The following is an 18743-nucleotide window of genomic DNA, read 5'->3' as shown; positions in this document are numbered from 1 at the left end:
GCAATTATATTTCAGTAATTAAAAAGCATTAGGCAAGATTGTGCCCTGCTAGCGGAGGAGAATCTGCTCCCATGGGCTGTGGGAATCACTTTCTCTGTCTCTATTGTTTTAAACATCCAGTTCCTAAGCCCTCTGAACAGGTAACCTTTTTAAGTTAGTAAGACCTCAGACAGACAGATGCCTATGGGAGTTGCTAACCCGGCATTTCTGAAGTCAAAGGAATGCTGAGTAAACTCTGACATGCCTATTGTAGCATGGAGAAGTGAAAATAGGCATTTGTGTTTAGCTTTTGCACACATCAATGACTCATTTGTTAACTATTATATTTGAATTTGCAGAAAGTACTGGGACTTTAAAGGCAATTAGTTTGACACTAATATTACAATATACATAAATCTTTATTTTATTTCAAAATTTACCAAATATTAAAAACTACATCACAACACTCATTTAGTACATTAATTTCAATGATATATCCTCGATGCGTTTCGATGAACTCCTCCACTTCTTCAGGAGGAAAACTCTATAAGCTAAAAACATGTTTACTAAATAAAAAACATATAATGCACAAGATATAAAAAAAAAAAATACAATAACTAAGTATGTTACACTTACTCCCATAATCATTCGCATAAGCTCACAGTCCCATCACCAATTTGGCCAGGGAGGTCGTCAGAAAGCAGTATGGCAGGATGTCAATGCAACCTAATATACTGCAAAACCCAAGATGGGGATCACCTCGTTAACGGGGTTAATTTGCGCCAGAGAAGAGAATACTGGACGCATTCCAAATGCTTGACACTAACTATAAACTTGCTCCCTTTTGGTCAGTTAAATACGCAATTGAATGTTTTGCTATATTTGTTTTAAGTGGAACAAATACCTGCAGGCCATGTCAGAAATCTTGTGTGCTGATATCATATTGTGTTTTCTGCTTCTGCTGCACTTTCATCATGTATAATGTTCCAAGGATGTCAGGACTCCACCCGTCTGTTATGGACAAGAAGTTCCCAGTGGCCCTTTCCAGCGTCTGGTTTCTGTTGTCCTGATATACTAGGGTGGGTGAGTGTTATGTTAGAGCAGCCTTTCTCATCCAGGGGTCCTCCAGAGGTTGCTTGGGGTTCCATGAGCAATGTGGGTCGTTCAGGTCAGTTTAACTAACACTATTTTTTTGGCTATCTGTAAGGATGACATTCTTCCCAATGGGTAGTAATGTAGGAGGCATTCTTTCTACTGACCTCCACACTATAAAGTACTTTGGCTATAGTAATTATAGCAGGGGTTTTTAGTTAAAAGTATATAGGCAAGTGACACAGCCTTAGCATGACCCTGTTTTGTGAACCATAAAAAGATGAATATGCAAAATGTTTGGGTAAACTAACAAATTTGCTTCGGCTTTTCAGAATAAGAAATCGAATAATTGAGAGGCTGAAAAGCGTACTTCAAAAACACTTTTTACTTCTTTTTTTTTTTCGTTTATAAAAGTTTATATATTCACTCAAAAAGAGGGTAAACTAAGGAAAGAGGGATTTGAATCTGAAAGAGGGATAGTCCCTAAGAATCTGGGACAGTTGGGAGGTAAACATTATAGTACCGCTTTCCTCTTCACATGTCCGTTGCTAACAGACTCAAATGTTCATACTTGGCAGTACCTATCAAGGCCATCATTTTGATGCTGCTAAAAGAAAGCAGATCGGGCTTTAGACAGCTTCCTAGGTTGCCTTGTGGGTGATTCATCTCTTTACTCTTGCAAGGGTATAATTTGTGTCAGTGAATCAATTATCACAATGTGTGGGGGTCTACAGACGGGCAGCTTGTTGGTACGTGGATGTCCCCTTTATTAAACGAGTTCCCACTCCTTATCCATTTCCAGAAAGGGTTAAAGTAGCCCTAGAAATGCTATAGTGATGCTTATTGGGGGGATGAAGGAGGGTTTGGTAATCTATAGAGGAAAATTGGGAGCATCGGCGGAGTTGTGTTTTAAACAGAACTAAACATAACCTATTAGCATCATGTTACTATAACTGCTTGTCACATTCCAACCTGTTCTGTGCGTGGGGAAAAAATAAATATCTAAGTTGCATGCTGTGGGAACTGGCTGTACACAACCTCGCAGCTTATTTACCTAATAAAAAAAATATTAAACATGTCAAACCTGAAATTTAATGTGGTTTCACCTTTCCCAACGGCATGCTAATAAAATATTTAAAACCTTTCTTTATTGCATATCTTATTTTAGATCCAGTAATGTCATTGTATTTCTGTGCTTCTCTATGCACTTCAGGCATATCATGCCAGAAACTTGTAACGTCTATATTTAATACTAAGCCTTCATGATTAAAAGAACTGAAATCCAATCCATGAAGTGACAGGCTAAGGAGGAAAGGTCTAGATGATGCCTTTAGACGGGAAGTAATTTTGGTTCTGTGTGAGAATCTGCAGCTTTTAAAGTTCATTGTTGGAATCTCACAGTGTTCAGTGAAATGGGAGTAGGCTGTTTCACTCCAGTAGAACTTATTTTAACTAGCAAAGCATTTTAAGCTGATCAATATATGAAAAAACTAGAGCATTGCCCGCTGTCTGCAAATTAAAAAGGCTAAATATTCATTTTCAGTATTTCAGGTTTTTCCAAGCTGTGTCAAACGAGTTTCATAGACTAGACCTTTTTACCTTCTCAATATGTAGTGCTTTAGCTGAACAAGAGTGTTGTTTTTTAATTAGCTTTTCAGAAACATTCAACAGATGTATTCGTCTACATTCTCTTTTTACTTGTGAAATATGAGTTGTGTGTAATTGAAAGATATTGAATTAACAATTACCATCTGTTCAGAATCCAAGAAAAACTGACAACAAATGGGGATGAACATGTTCAGAATCAAGTTACTAAATATATTCAGAAAAGGAGGTGTTGGATGATCAGGTTTCGGCAGCTATAATATACATGTTTGTGGGGTTGTGAAAAAATATATAGATACTATTTAGTACTGCTCATTGAGAAATCAAGAGATTTAAAGCGGGCCTCTCAACTGAATTTTCTTTTAATGTGCATATACCTATTTCCTTTAGTTGTTTATAAACATGCTGATGCCCCAGGGAATCTCTGAACACTTTCCTCTTGCTCCATGCTGCCATCTTTTCTGTCTCTTCCGAGACATGCCTATGTGCGGGTTCAGCCACTGAATCATTGTGTTGAGCTCCTGATGACACGGAAGCACAATCTTGGACACGCAGAAAGGGAGGTTAAGGCTTCTTTCAAGTTCTTTTTGAAAGTGTATTACAAGATGACGTGTAGTGCTAGCAAAAAGAACAGTAGGGTGGATGTGGTTTCATAGGAAAAGTGGAATGTTAAAAGTATATTTCTAGAATTTCTTCTCTAGGAATAAGTGAATCAGAAAAATATATATTTTCTTGAAAAGTTGTGTACACACGTGTAATTTGACAAAATACACTGCCTATGGCTGCTGACTAATTGCAAAGCCCCTGAATATGGTATATTGTACCAACATCGTTGGATGGGTTATTGTAGGTATAGAAAATGCTCAGGAGTAAGGAAAACCAGTTTGAGGTCGTCACTGACTTTTTGATAATCTCAAAGCCCCTAAATGCCTAGTATTGTCACCTAAGTTGCTTGGGGTAGAGGCTGGGGTCAAGGGAAACCTGTGTGAATATGTCCAGCAAAAAACATTAATAAAAAATTCCAAGTTTAAAGGTGCTTTGTAAATTTGAAATGAAAGGAATATACAAATCAAATGTTTGGAATGGCTAAAAGCATGTTTATTTTTATTATCAGAAATGAACTGGGTCCCTCATTAGCTGGTCGAAAAATGGGTTTGCAGCAACCCAGCTATTCCCCATCTACACAAGACCCATTCTTCCGGAACATGGAGGTGGTTAACAACCATCCGCAAATAGGAATGCTCCCTTTCACCCCCAACATCTGTCCTGTCTGGGCAATGTGTTTCTACCTGGATACTTTTAGTCTTTTCCAGGGCCATGAATGACAGGATGACAGAGCACAAATGAGAGTTGTTACGCCATGGCAGAAGCAGGTGTTCCTATAGATGAAATGAGCCTATATGGAAATATTATGGCAACTGCCATTTTTGACCCGATTCAATGTTGTAAAGTGTTAGTTGGTGTTGTGTTTTCATTTAAGGATTTAAGAGACTTAAAATATTTGCAAAGCCCAACTTTTCATGTTACCCAGATTATAAACTTCCATATTTTGGAATTGGAGGGGGGCCCATGCTGGACCCAAGCTTAATGTCCCATCAAGTGCTTGTCAAGCAAAGCTAACCTGTGTCAAAGCTGACGTATAATCTGCTAATATTTTGCCCTCATCCCCCCAATCAACAAGCTAATGTATTAAAAAGCTTTTCTTGTTTTCAGGACCTTCTTTTAGACCAAGTGACATCATCTCTAGATCTTTGTGCTCCTTAATGCAATGATGGGAGGGTCAGACAGAGTACATAGCTTCCTGAAAAAGTTACCAGAAGCTGGTGTAATACCCTTGTGTGATGCTGAACCTCCATGATGAACCGGACTCTAATCAATAAAGAGGGTGGGTCAGCTACAGTAAGGCAGGAGAAGAAAGGGCTAGATCAGTGTTTCATCAGGGTTCCTTCAGAGATTGCTAGGGGTTGAACAGTTTGTGACACTAATGATCTTTTTGACTATCTGGAAGGATGATATTCCTCCCAATGGCCAGCAATGTAAGAGGCTTTCCTTTCCAATGACCACCACACTAATGTATTGTGAGCTGTGGATATAGTAAATATAGTAGGGGTTCCCTCATGTTATAAAGGGCAAGAAACTCTGGTCTAGATGATGCTGGACTGCGGCCAGGAAATACGTTTTATCTAATTTTTATGGTAACTTCAATGTTAACGAGAATTTTTTCAGGATGATAGTTAATGGTTTTTAGATGTGTGTGTGTTTTATTTTATGATCTATTTAATAAAAAAGTAAAACTTCACTTTTTGATTTTTTTGTCCCTTTTAGAGCACATTTAATTAGAAATTTAGCAAGCTCCTGATCAGAGCACAGATATGTGGTCTGGATTATTAGCTATACCTTTGCTAGCCAATACTTCCTGGATTTGATATATAAAAGGCACCTTAGAAATAGCAGTGACGTGTACACATAGCTGGAAACATTGCCAATAAACGGGGGTGATTCAATTTCCTGGCATCCCAAATTAAATATTTGTGTAAAAATTGTGAATGGAGAATGAAAAGGGCCCACGTTAGTCTCTAATTTAGCAGTCTAGTTTAATTTTAAAAAATGTTATTCAGTGGTTGTGTAATGTTGAGGCTCGGTGTGTTTGTGTTTACATCTCAGATTTACTTTCTTTTACCAGCACTGGGTCTGTAATCTGGGAATTTACTGTGTGCTTTCAGTGAGACGAGTCTAAACAAGGTTGTGAGGAAATGACTGGGTGGATTTTAAAGTGTCTAAGTTTCTTAAATTAGTTTCTTGCTCATGCCATGTAGTGATGACCACTTATGATGAAGCAAAATTTCTCCGACTGCTGTGCCAGTAAATTTCATGTAATAATTTTGTTATGTTATAAATCGCTCTGTCACATTACTTCCAGCAGGCATGCAGTCTGAGCTTTTGTTTTATAGGTGGCCTTTTTTACTGCCTCGGAGATTGATCATTATGAACAGTCTGGCTTTCTGGCCGCTGTGAGCTAAATTGTAAAAACATGATACATTATGCTTTATACCGTGGGTGGTGAAAACGTGTCCGTACGTTCTGGACATTTCGACTGGCTGTGCTCATTAAAGGGTCTGACAACTCTGAACAAATATGGAGTAATGGTTAGATATGGCACAATTTAAGGAAGGTTTCTGCTATGGAGTTATCAAGGGTCTGCACAGCTGCTATGGGTATCATAAAGAGGTCTCACTCTCCTTGATTAATGTTTTAAATTATGGAGAATTTAACAGTAGGTACTGAAATGTGTAAAGGTGGTCAGGAACATCCAGAACTCCCAGAAACATTTGAATAAAGTGGGTAAAGCAAGAATGAAATCTCAGTTGGGGTATTTAAGACTTTTGGGCATCACCATCACTAACGTGATGAACTTGTGTTTCAGTTCTAAAATCGATGCCCAATTCCTAACCATTCCTAACTTTTATTCTGGTGCCAGTTTACTTTTTTTACATATGAATAATAATTATTGTCTTTGTTCTTATTATAGTGATGCAGATCAACCTAAATTGTAGATAGAATGTTAGAGGCAATATTTCACACAACCTTTCCCCAAGTGATTGCAGCAATGACCAAACTTCAAACCTATATATTTATAAATATATATATTCATATATATATATATATATAATAGTTTTTTTCATAGGGCTGCCTGAGAGTTAACTTATGCATTATTAAAATTGATTATATGACCAATAGGCTAGTATTATGCTCGCAAATTGTTTTAAATTTTGTGGCTTACTAAAGCTACGTACACACGTCAGATTTTTGTCGCCCGATAATCGGCATCGGCCAATTATCGGGTGAAAATCTGCCGTGTGTACAGTTGGTGTCGTCCATCGTCCGGACGACCGACCTGCCGGATCCACGGACGATGGACGACAGCCGATCCTAATGAAAGGGAAGGGGAGAGCGCGCAGCAGGGTGCCGCTCCGTCGCTCCCCCCCTCCCCTCTCCATAGAGCATGAACGGTGCTGTATGTACAGCATCGTTCATGCATCGTGCACACCCTTGTCGTTGAAAAGGATCGTGAAAGATCCTTTCCAACGACAAAAATTGGAAGTGTGTACGCAGCTTAAAGCATTAGTCCACCAGGAATCATTTCACTTGTTTGGTCTCAAATATCTTTGATATGGGGGGGCTTTGTTGACAGAATTTTTCTACCATAGTTCCTGGCGTTGCTTCTTGATTTTTGGTGTCTTTGCTCATCTTTTGAGCCTGCCTTCATAAAAAAGAACAAATTAAAAAAGTTGCATGTTTGGAATAAACTCCTAATACCAGTGAGAGGTGAGAGGTATTGCTACCAGGATAGTAAAAATCGCCAACAGTGGATTTCTTTCCTCGCCCCTTCTCACGCTTGACTTTCTTTTATTTTTATTCAATTGCAGAGTGTCCTTAGGACTTTGGGCTACAAGTCAGTGTAAATGGTGGTAACTTTAACAATATAAACAAACCTACACAGATGACTTGCAGTTGGCATGTTGCTCAGCTTGAAGCACACAGTACTTAGTATCAGGTTAGGGAAGACATACAACTCTTCAGAATGTATTTTCTGGTGCTATCAATTGAACAATAGCTTATTGTGGCTTTTATAACATGTCAGTAAGCATGTTTTTTTTTTTTTTATTGACAAGCTGTACACCGACCTCAATGCGGAAGTTCCTATTCTGTAACTCTAAAAAAGGTGTTTGAATTCCTGAGATAAGAACATAATCTGAAATGTATTATATTAAAAAACAGAAGCAAAAAGCAGTTTAAAATAGCATGTGAAAATCCTTGCAATACATATAGCAGATATATGTCACATTTGATTCTTACAGTTTTTTAGAAAAAAAAAAAGCTGGAGTTTTTCCATTAGGAACTTTTGACATGTACTAGTGTCTGATATTGACCTAAACTCTGACAAGAACAACTACATTGCAGGCTCTATGCCTCCCGTGTGTATTGGCTGTAAGCAGTTATGAATACAGCATCCAACTAACTTCCTGGATTTTGGCTCCCCTTTCACTCTCAGCTGATTAGAAACCCTTGTGGTTTTCCCCCCTCTATTTCCTGTATTGGCATAATTCCTACTGCAATGTATCTGAATTACTGTACTCGGTATTTGGCAAACGTCATCAGTTATAACATCTGATTCAGCGTTAGAACACATCAGCCATTTGATTTCGATCCAGCACTGGCTCTTTGTTGGAAATAAAGAATAACAATAATATTAGAGGTGAATTTACTGAGCTGAGTGTATTTACTTTTATTATGCTGGTAATGTAGGCTTTGCCTGCAGCATGTTTAGGGAACAAAATGTCTAATGTCTCTACGACAATCACACACCCACTCCAAAGGCCAGTTTAGTTTAGAACCCGGTAATTGAATGCTATATTTAGGGCCTGTGGAACAAAATCTTTGCAACTAGAGGTAGAACATACAAACTCTATTAGGATGAAATCTTGGTGGAAGGTTATAACCGATGACCCCTAAGTCACCGTGCTGCCACCATTGGTTTCATGGTGCTATATTTTATAAGTTTATTCAAATCACCTTTTTAAGTAACACGGATAAAGTTTTTTGTTGTGTACATACAAAGATTATATTGTACTTATATAATTATAAATATTCCTTTGTTCATGCAGGTGTTTCTGTACAAACTGAAAGATCATGACGAGTCTCCTCTTGGTTTTATTTGCGGTGGTGTACCTGACCTCAGCACAGTCACAGATTAGTCCAATATCCCTTGAGGAACTTGGATCGGACATTGGAATTCAGGTGTTTAATCAGGTGGTGAAGACTAAACCTCATGACAATGTGGTCATGTCCCCCCATGGAATTGCTTCTGTGTTAAGCATGCTTCAGCTGGGGGCTGATGGGAAGACGAAGAAGCAGTTGACAACAGCAATGCGCTATAAAGTCAATGGTCAGTTTTCTTTTTGTTTTTCTGACTATGCTTTAAAATGGAAGTGTACATGTTCAAAATTAATGTTCAGAAGCATAGCAATCTTTATACAGTAAAAATAACAATATTACACAGTATGTATATAGCACTGACATTACGTAGCACTTTACAAAGTCCAAAGTCACATCACTAGCTGTCCCTCAAAGGGGCTCACTATCTAATGTCCCTATCATAGTCATATGTCTTTAACACAGTCCAAGGTCATTTTTGGGGGTAAGCCAATTGCCCTAACTGCATGTTTTCTTTGTAATGTGGGAAAAAAATGGAGTACTTCGATTAAACTAATGCAAACACGGGGAGAACCTGCATACTCCATGTAGATAGTGTCCTGAGACTCAAACCTGGGAAAGGCCAGAGTGCTAACCACTGCTGCCTACAGTTGCAATGTATATTGAAGGTTTTATAAAAGCCATCTTGTTTCAAAGATCTGTGTAGCCTCTTTTATGGCTAATGGGGACTAATATTATTATATATTACAATACAGATCAATCAGTGTTTTGCCAAAGGTATTTTACCAGAAATTATAATAATAATTTACACTGCAAATCCTATTCTGTAAGTTAAAAAACCTGCAAGGCTTTATATGTATTTTAGTAATAGTGATAAATAATTTTTAGAATAGCCTACAATAACACAGATATGATTTTCAGTTACATATATCTAAAGCTGTATAAGTTTACTGCTTAATATATGAATCAGCTAGGGTTAAAGAAAACTGTTGGTAATATATAGTCTACAAATATCCCCCAAAATATACAGCATATTGATTTATGTTGGATATTTTCTGCCAGCACTTAATGTTGTGATCTAAATACAGATATTTTTTCTTCTCCGCAGTGGTTGGTAAAATACTAAGACGAATCAACAAGGCCATAGTGGCAAAGAAGAATAAAGACATTGTCACCACAGCCAATGCCGTGTTTGCTAACAGTGGATTCAAGATGGAGGATGCTTTTGTCGGGAAGAATAAAGAGATTTTTCAGTGCCATGTGACAAATGTTGACTTTCAGGATAGGAACACAGCTGCTGCTATGATCAACCAGTGGGTAAAGAATGAAACAAAGGGTGAGTATGTTACAAATGTTCTGCTAGCATGTTTTATAGGAACTGCTCAAACACTGGGGATAGAGGTAAAGGAACCTGATGCTAACCTGGAATTCCATGTCTTCCTGTTTGCATTGCAAATCATCTTTTCCTTTTTTTGTTTTTACTAGTTTGGCTCTAACTTTTGAATGACACTTGTAAAAGTGTTCCTATCTGTTGATCAGTGTGGATTGCTTAGATCTTGGTGGTCTGAATACCTTTTATGCCTATTACTCTAACATTACTGTGATAATTAAAAACAAAGGTACTTTCAAATGAAGAAAAATTATTTTTTATGCCTAGTTCCCCCACTTATTGGGCCCACTTTCCCAATACTAGATGCATGATTGGCTAGGCTAGATTGAGACCTGCCTAGGGATCAAGTGATCCCAAACTGCTCCCAATGGCTGACCAGCCGCTCACTCACTTGCACCGCGGAGCTGGTTCCTAAAGAACCAACGTCTTCAGATTTGACAGCAGGCGGCAGTTACCAATACTGAACCATTCACAGCTATCCTTATACATTCTATATTGGGCTGGCAGGTGTAGAACCTACTTGTAGTGTCTCCTCTGAGCAGCAAGGAAGCAGTACCTGTACCACAATTTCTTTGCCAGTCTGAACATAGGCTAAAGCTACGTACACACGGCAGATTTTTATCGCCTGATAATCGGCAGCGGCCAAATATCGGGCGAAAATCTGCCGTGTGTACAGTCGGTGTCGTCCATCGTCCGAACGACCGACCTGCCGGATCCACGGACGATGGACGACGACCGATCCTAATGAAAGGGAAGGGGGAGAGCGCGCAGCAGGGTGCCGCTCCGTCGCTCTCCCCCTCCCCTCTCCATAGAGCAGAACGGTGCTGTATGTACAGCACCGTTCATGCATCGTGCAGTCCCTTGTCATTGGAAAGGATCGTGAAAGATCCTTTCCAACGACAAAAATTGCAAGTGTGTACGCAGCTTTAATCTTTTTTGCAGCTGGTCTCTTCTGTATAGCCATTCCCTCTGGACCTCTATGAGGGGCATCTTTTAGGAGCCTGCTCTTTTGTGTTTAGACCCCATTGAAGTCTATACAAATTGCCTCTGCAAGCATGGCCAGCTGATCTGCAGATTATTGTTGGTTGTCAAAATTTGGGATTTACACAATTAGATAAAAAAAGGTAACTGTAATTGTTTTTATTAATATTAAAAGGTATGTTGGTATACCTTTTTACCAAATGGAGATTTATCATGCTTTCCCTGCAGTATAAAATACTGCAAGTCTTTGAATGGGTCCATTTTACCTAATGTTATATTATTATTTCCTGCTGGCACTGTATAAATGCAGTGTATACAACACCCTTTAATATCTGCTACCTCTTGCTATAGAGTATGTACAGTTATTCATTGTAGTACAACTTTAATAAACTACATCCAGTAATCATTTTAATAAAATGGATTTCATGTCTTGTAGGGATGATTGACAATCTGGTATCATCTGATTTATTGGACAGCACTATGACGAGGTTAGTTGTAGTCAACGCACTGTATTTCAAAGGACTGTGGAAATCTCGTTTCCAGCCTGAAAACACAAAAAAGCGTACTTTCCATGGACCAGATGGCAAGTCCTATCAAGTACCAATGCTGGCCCAGCTTTCCTTGTTCAGAAGTGGTATGTAATTTCTTTATTTGTTGGTATTGGACATAGACCCTGTTTTCAAACATTGAGGACTCATTTGCATTACAGCACATATGGTCCCACAGTGTATTTAAATGTAGCACAAACAAATTAGTGCCTTTCAAGGAACCAAAAAAGTTTTATTGAATTTCTATTACTAACAAGAATTGGGTTTTGCCAGGGATGGTATTCATCCAGCTCATCTTTTGATTTTCAGGGATAGAATTTAAAGGTGTTGGTGTGAATATACTCTGGTTCTGTAAACAATTTTTCATTTTACATATGTATGGGCAGGGCTAAAAGCAAGTTTACAATTTTTTTTTAATGTGACAATTGAAGAAATACAAATAAATATTATGTTTTTTTTATATAAAGTTAGGTCCATAAATATTTGGACAGAGACAACGTTTTTCCAATTTTGGTTCTGTACATTAGCCTAATTAATTTCAAATGAAACAACTTAGATGCAGTTAAACAGCAGACTTTCAGCTTTAATTCAGTGGGTTGAACAAAAAGATTGCGTAAAAATGTGAGGAACTAAAGCCTTTTCTAACACAATCACTTTATTTCAGGGGCTCAAAAGTAATTGGACAAATTAAAAAGCTCGTTTCTAATACTTGGTTGAAAACACTTTTCTGGCAATGACAGCCTGTAGTGTTGAACTCATGGACATCTGCAGATGCTGGGTTTCCTCCTTTTTAATGCTCTGCCAGGTCTTTACTGCCCAAAAACAAACAGCAGTTGCTGTTTGTTTTTGGGCCTATCTGTCCAAAGTTTATTCTTCAACAAGTGAAATGCATGCTCAATTGGGTTCAGATCAGGCGATTCAGGAATATTCCACTTCTTTGCTTTAATAAACTCCTAGGTTGCTTTGGCTGTATGTTTTGGGTCATTGTCCATCTGTGTTATGAAATGCCTCCCAATCAATGTGACTGCATTTAGCTGGATTTGAGCAGACTGTATGTCTCTGAACACCTCAGAATTCATCCGGCTGCTATTGTTCTGTGTCACATCATGGATAAACACTAGTGTCCCAGTGCCACTGGCAGCCATGCACGCCCAAGCCATCACACTGCCTTCACCATGTTTTACAGATGATGTGGTATGCTTTGGATCATGATGTTCCACCCCTTCTCCATTCTTTTTTCTTGCCATCATTCTGGTAAAGGATGATCTTGGTTTCATCTGTCCAAAGAATCTTTTTCCTGAACTGTGCTGGCTTTTTTTAGATGTTTTTTTAGCAAAGTCGAATCTAGCCTTTCTATTCTTGAGGCTTATGAGTGTCTTGCACCTTGCAAGACATCATGGACCTAGTCGTTTTTAACATTACAAGTACAAGACCAGTTAAATGTGGCTACCTACTACTAGCTATACCATGTTCCAGATATATAAGAACCTACACAGTTCCCATTTTCCATGGGAACTATTTGGTAATTCTGTGTACATTATACTTTGCCCTGAAGATCTATGATGCCAGAGGTATCCTTTGTCATGGGTGAACCCTGAATAAAGCATATAATCTAAGTTAGTGTTGGCAGTGCAGATCAGTGCCTTTCAGTCTGACTCTATAACATTATTGTCTTTTTTGTTTTTTGAAATAAAATACAGGGTCAGCCAGTACTCCTAGTGGTCTGTGGTACAATGTGATAGAGCTGCCCTATCATGGTGGAACTGTCAGTATGTTGGTGGCCTTGCCCACTGATGAGAACACCCCTCTCTCTGCAATAATCCCTCATATCAGTACAAAAACTCTGCAGAGTTGGATGACCATGACACCGAAGAGAGTCCAGCTCATTTTACCAAAGTAAGTAAGTGCTTGACCTTTATTATATTTCAGCAAGGTTGGGAACAAAAATAGCTGATTTTCTCCCAAACAGTATATGAGACCATCTTGAAGCTGTTTAATGCAAAATCTAAAGAGGTCATATGCAGATAAAAATAAAATAAATGCAGGTCTGGGCTTGATTTCTTAATAACATTGGCAACAGTATATACAATATTATTGGCAATATTTACTGCCAAGAAACATTGGCAACCCTAAGAAAGATACAGGGCAGGGTTTGATCATCTTTGGTCTTGCTGAAATTTTTTAAGAAAGTTTCTGGCACTCTGGAAACACTTGTTATACTGAACATACTACAGCTCTACAATTCCATCCTGCACAACCCACTGAGATATTGGGCCTGATTTAATAAAGCTCTCCAAGGCTGGAGAGGATACACTTTCCACAGTGAAGCTGGGTTATCTATTCAGCAAACTTTGAATGGATGTCCTAAAAGTCATTTGCTATTTGATAGCAAATGTGTTCAATCCTGGACTAGATCCATTGCAGGTTTGCTGGATCACCCAAGTTCACTGATGAAAGTGTATCTTCTCTAGCCTTGGAGAGCTTTTATGAATCGGGCCCACTGTGTCTTATATTTTAAAGCTCTATAAGGCTGGAGAGGATACACTTTTATCACTGAAGCTTGGTGATCCAGCAAACCTGGCATTCATTTTTTTCAAAATAATTTGCTCTTTGTTAGCAAATGTTTTCAATCCTGGACCAGTGTCTCAGTAATTTTTGAAAAAAGTAATTTTCACAACTGATTTGGGACACGAGCTCATAGATAGCAGAAGGCTTGGGATGCTAATGTGTTAAATTGAGTTGAAAAACCCATGCCAGCTTTAAAAATGCATCTTTACACCAATACTTTTATCTTTGATTTAGGGAATAAGGACTTTTTAAAACATTTTTAAGTACATGTTCCAATTGGTCAGGCCCTTGGTGTTGTAGTCTTAGTAAGAAGGTGCAGTTTAAATAGCAAGTGTATGTAACATTGGGATTTAGATGTTTTTTTATCAGTTTGTATAATTGGTATGTAGGTAACAACAAGACACAATGGCCAGCAGACTTGACCCAATGCAGTAAACAGCTAACCGTTCATTACCTATTCTGTTTCAGCAGCTACAGACTTCAGATAACACATCACTGGTTTATGAGCAGAAAGACAGAAGTGAAGTGTGCATGGTTGACGTTTAATTGCATTGTAATAATATAATCATGGTTATATTGTGTGTTCTCAATTAGCCATGGTATTTATGTTGGGTGGGACCAGTCTGGAACTCCTAAAAGTGTGTGCACATCTGTTTGGCTTCCTCATTGTGTACACTATAGATATTGACACACACCCTTAACGTCTACTGAAATGGATAAGTTATTAAACTATATGACTTATGAGTATCAGAAATGTATAACAATAGAAATGTGCCAGAAATGTATCAACTGCACACCAGGAACCTATTAGTTCCCATCTTCAAGCTGTCTGCTAAGCCTAACTAATCTGTGGATGTTGCTGCAATTTAATTTTATTGCTGCTGGAATAGACTTTACATAATGCCTGTAATGCCCTTTCTATTATAAGTTTTTAGACTAGAGGCAGAAAATATCCTGGGGTGCTTGAGCTGTCGACCCATTCACATGGGGACATGGGCATTACATTTCCACCTGCCAGTACTAAAATGTTAATATTTTTTTCATTCATAGGTTCACAGTGGAGGCCGATGCTAATCTAAAAGAACCTCTGAAAAACCTTGGCATCACTGATATGTTTGATTCCTATAAAGCAAACTTTACAAAGATAACCAGTAAGTTCAACTGGTTGGCTATGGCTATATCTTTCTTTTCAGTACTAATTTATGATAGCCCAATTTAACTTTTTCTATCTATCATTTTTTGAATATGTAATATAGAATTTAAAAAAACAAAAAGTGAGTCTGGGGCTTTGCCTGGACAGATGGGGGTCTATCCCCTGGGACTGCTCAAATAAGGCCAGAATCTAAAAAACAGTTGCCTTGATAGATGTTCAGATCGAACTAACAAGAATCCAATGATTTCAGGGAATACCTGGGGTGAATCCAGGAAGAGCTTAGAGCAGGGGTGTCAAACTCTGGCCCACAAGGTCATTTTGTTTGGCCCTCTGAGGATTTGGGAAAATGAATGGCATCTGGCCCGCCTGCCAACCAATGCCTACTGCAGCGAGTGGTGCCGCTACCACAACTCACGGCATCACTCGTGTCCACAGAGTTCTATAGACACAAGTAATGCCGGGAACTGCAGTCCCAGCATCACTCGTTAACGGAGATGTTATAGTAAAATTCTCTGAACACACTCTGAAATATTTATTCAATACTGCATTAACATCTATCAACATTTTATTAGATATACTGTATAAGCTAAAACAAAACAAATTGCCTTTATATTTGAATCTGCTTTAATGTCAATTTTAGATTAGTTCATAGAGGAATAATTAATACTGCAATTTGATTTTCCCTTGCTGTGTTGAGTATCTGTGAATATCTGTACTTTCCAATATCATGTCATTTTCTGCCATCTAGTGTTTAGTAATGACCATTTATATTATCACATACACGTGTGCCATCAAGTGTTCAGTATTAGTACTTCCATCGAAACTTCAACATTTCATCTGTAATCCTGGAAACTTGGTGAACCAATGAGAAGAGAAATCAGAACTGTGATTTCTGTAAAACTACAGACTTTAAATGTTTTTCCATGATCAGTGGCTGATCTGGAGCACACTTGCATTATCCGGGTAGTTCCTATGTCATCAGTTCCTTCCATACCCCTCCAACACCCCAACCCCTTCAAATAATTCAAACAACTCTGGAACAAATTGGCTGGGTACAGCTATATTATAAACATTACAAATATATATATATATATATATACACACACATTGTTACAATAAAAACAACTTTTAACAACCTAATTTTAACTAAACTTCTAACACTCCTAAAATCCCTGAAAATCCAGGAAGGCAACTCCCAACAAAAACCACCAAAGACCAACGGATTGATATTTTTGGCCCCCAGGTGCACCCCTTGCCTCGGGTTCTGAAATCAACGCTACACCACACTCCTTACTGTCCAACAGTTGCTGCAAAACCTGCCTTCCCCTTGGACAACATTCTACTGATGAGTGCTTTTACAAACATTCCATCATTCACCAGACCATGCTATTAACTGCTCTGCCATCTCTCCACACCTAACAATCACCCCACCATAGCCCATACCCTTCTCCTCCTGGCCTTGCATGACTGGTTCCTGTTGACACCTAGTCATGAGGCCTCTGCGCTCATGCTATTTTTTTCCTTGTTGGCTCCGGTCCTTCCTTTTAGTTAGGTCAGAAAAGTCCAAGCTTCCATCCTGCAATACATAGTATAAGGTGGTGTTTAAAAACAAGCTTGCAATCACAGCTCCATCTTCACATGTTACCTTTAACTTTTTTATTTTATTATACCTTCTTTCCTATACCTAGAAAAACAAACCACACTAAATTATGCTTAGTAGTTAAAGAGGAACTAAACCCAAAAGTGCAGTCTGATCCATCCGGAGGTGTCTTCCATCGGGTCCCACGTCGCCCCGGCATTCGCCCGCGAGCCAGCACTCTGGGAGGCCCCATCTTCATCTCTTCTTCCTATGTCACCCGAACCAGGCACGGGATCCGGTGACATAGGTTGGAAAAAAAAACTTGCCGATCTCCCTAGGCATGTGTGAGATTGGCAAATTTTTTTTCCCCACGAAAAGCCTTGCCCAAGATGCTCTGGCATGCGCAGAAGGAGCACCCAAGAACTTCCTGGGATGCATGACGGAGGCATTTAAAACATGAGTGTTGCACTTAAAAAAAACAAAAAGAAAAAGCAACAGAATTTTTACTTACCATAAAAGGCTTGTCTACCCTTTTATGTAGAGTGACATTTCTGAGTTTAGGTATGCTTTAAGTTTTCTAAAATAGTTTTGTATAAGTGTGTAATGGTTGTTTTGTGTTTCTTGAAGGATCAGAACATGTTTATGTGTCACATATGTTGCAGAAAGCTAAAATAGAGGTGAAAGAAGACGGTACGAAGGCCTCTGCAGCCACCGGTAATACTCAATTTGTCATTATATCAGTCTTTATAGTTGGAGGAATGCTGTGAACATATAATAAAGATCATCAGTGACTAGATAAGAACAAAAGGCAAGAATCAAAGTTGTTATTTGACTTGTTTGTTCAGTCAACCTTTTCTTATACAGAGAGGGATTTGAAGCTGATTAAATAACTGTTTAAAATCCTATCATTGAGTGTACAGATGTTGGGTCTTTCTTTTTAGAAGCATGTGAGCAATTATGGGTTGCTATGACTAACCTTATCTTATGAATAGAATAATCCTATATTATTATTATTATTATTATTAAACAGGATTTATATAGCGCCAACATATTACGCAGCGCTGTACATTAAATAGGGGTTAACTATATCTGAGTTATTGTGCTGGCTGCTGTTTAATGTATTGCATTTGAGAGGTTAGAGGGATGAAAACTCACTTTTAAGTGTTGAAATTATTTTGTAATATTTTATTACACATATCGTTTAGATACTTCAATATTAAATTAGAGCCACTCTATTAAATGTCTTATGGCAGTTTGTGTTCCGCAGAATTCCCTTCACTTTTTGTTCTGCTGAAAGCTAGTCAGGAGAAAAATGATAGGGGGATCTTTCTAAAGGCAATTGATTGGGGAAGGGTACAAGTGATGGTGAAATCACCTTTTTATTGCTATTTTTTTATGATTATGTGCCAGCATGCCAGCTGTGCAAATTGAAATTTTATGCATTATTTATGCACAGCCATTTGAATTCTGTATTTGGATTGTTCCCAATTTTCCTTTATTAAAGTATTAAATTAGTAGGGTGTAAATGTGTTATTACTTTACCTTTGTAATACATTTTAGGAAACTGAAAATTCTTAATAAAAGTCTATTTTCACTTTCTTGGATTGATGTTTTAGAACAAGGGTCGGCAAAGTTTTATGGTCATTAGGCCATTTCAGGGGTGGGCGGGAGCACACTAGGCCGGACCCTGAGTCCTGCCCTAATAGATCCGACCACCACCAGGGAATGCCCCCTGAAGTGAAATCCCTCTCCTCCATATGCTATGCGAAGGAGAGGGATTTCCCTTTAGGGAGCTTTCCCTTTTTACCGCGTCGGTGAAATATCAACATCGACCGCAGTACATAGGGGAGCAACAGCAAGGAGATGGCACCTGAGCTCCAGCATCTTTGGAGCTCCAGCGGCTCCGGTAGTTCCTAATGCCCCCTGGCAGATCCATAGCGGCTCCGGAGCCGCAGGTTGCCCGCCAGCTTTAGGCCGAAATGGCCAGGGGGCGTTAGGCCAGAACTACCGGCTAGACCGAATCTGGTCTAAAGGTCGGAGTTTGCTGTCCCCTGTTTTAGAAGAATGGTAATATATTCTAGTGATGTAATGAAAACTGTTAATGACACTACCCAGAATAGTGATTGTTTTCAA

At 38.7% G+C, this 18743-nt stretch overlaps 1 protein-coding gene across 1 annotated transcript in view; it reads left to right on the top strand.

The window, feature by feature from the left end:
• Positions 1 to 18743, top strand: part of SERPINE2 (serpin family E member 2) — a gene marked incomplete in the record, with an annotated part of 29660 nt that overhangs the window by 9243 nt on the left and 1674 nt on the right. The window contains 6 exon segments of the mRNA XM_072407871.1: positions 8343 to 8623; positions 9500 to 9727; positions 11199 to 11396; positions 13011 to 13206; positions 14929 to 15029; positions 17238 to 17324. Of these exon segments, the coding sequence (XP_072263972.1) occupies positions 8368 to 8623; positions 9500 to 9727; positions 11199 to 11396; positions 13011 to 13206; positions 14929 to 15029; positions 17238 to 17324 (1066 nt within the window).

The sequence above is a fragment of the Pyxicephalus adspersus genome, chromosome 4, assembly GCF_032062135.1.
Source record: "Pyxicephalus adspersus chromosome 4, UCB_Pads_2.0, whole genome shotgun sequence".
Taxonomy (NCBI): Eukaryota; Metazoa; Chordata; class Amphibia; order Anura; family Pyxicephalidae; genus Pyxicephalus; species Pyxicephalus adspersus.
The sequence above is the reverse complement of the archived record's forward strand: the minus strand, read 5'-3'. Positions and strand labels throughout refer to the sequence as shown.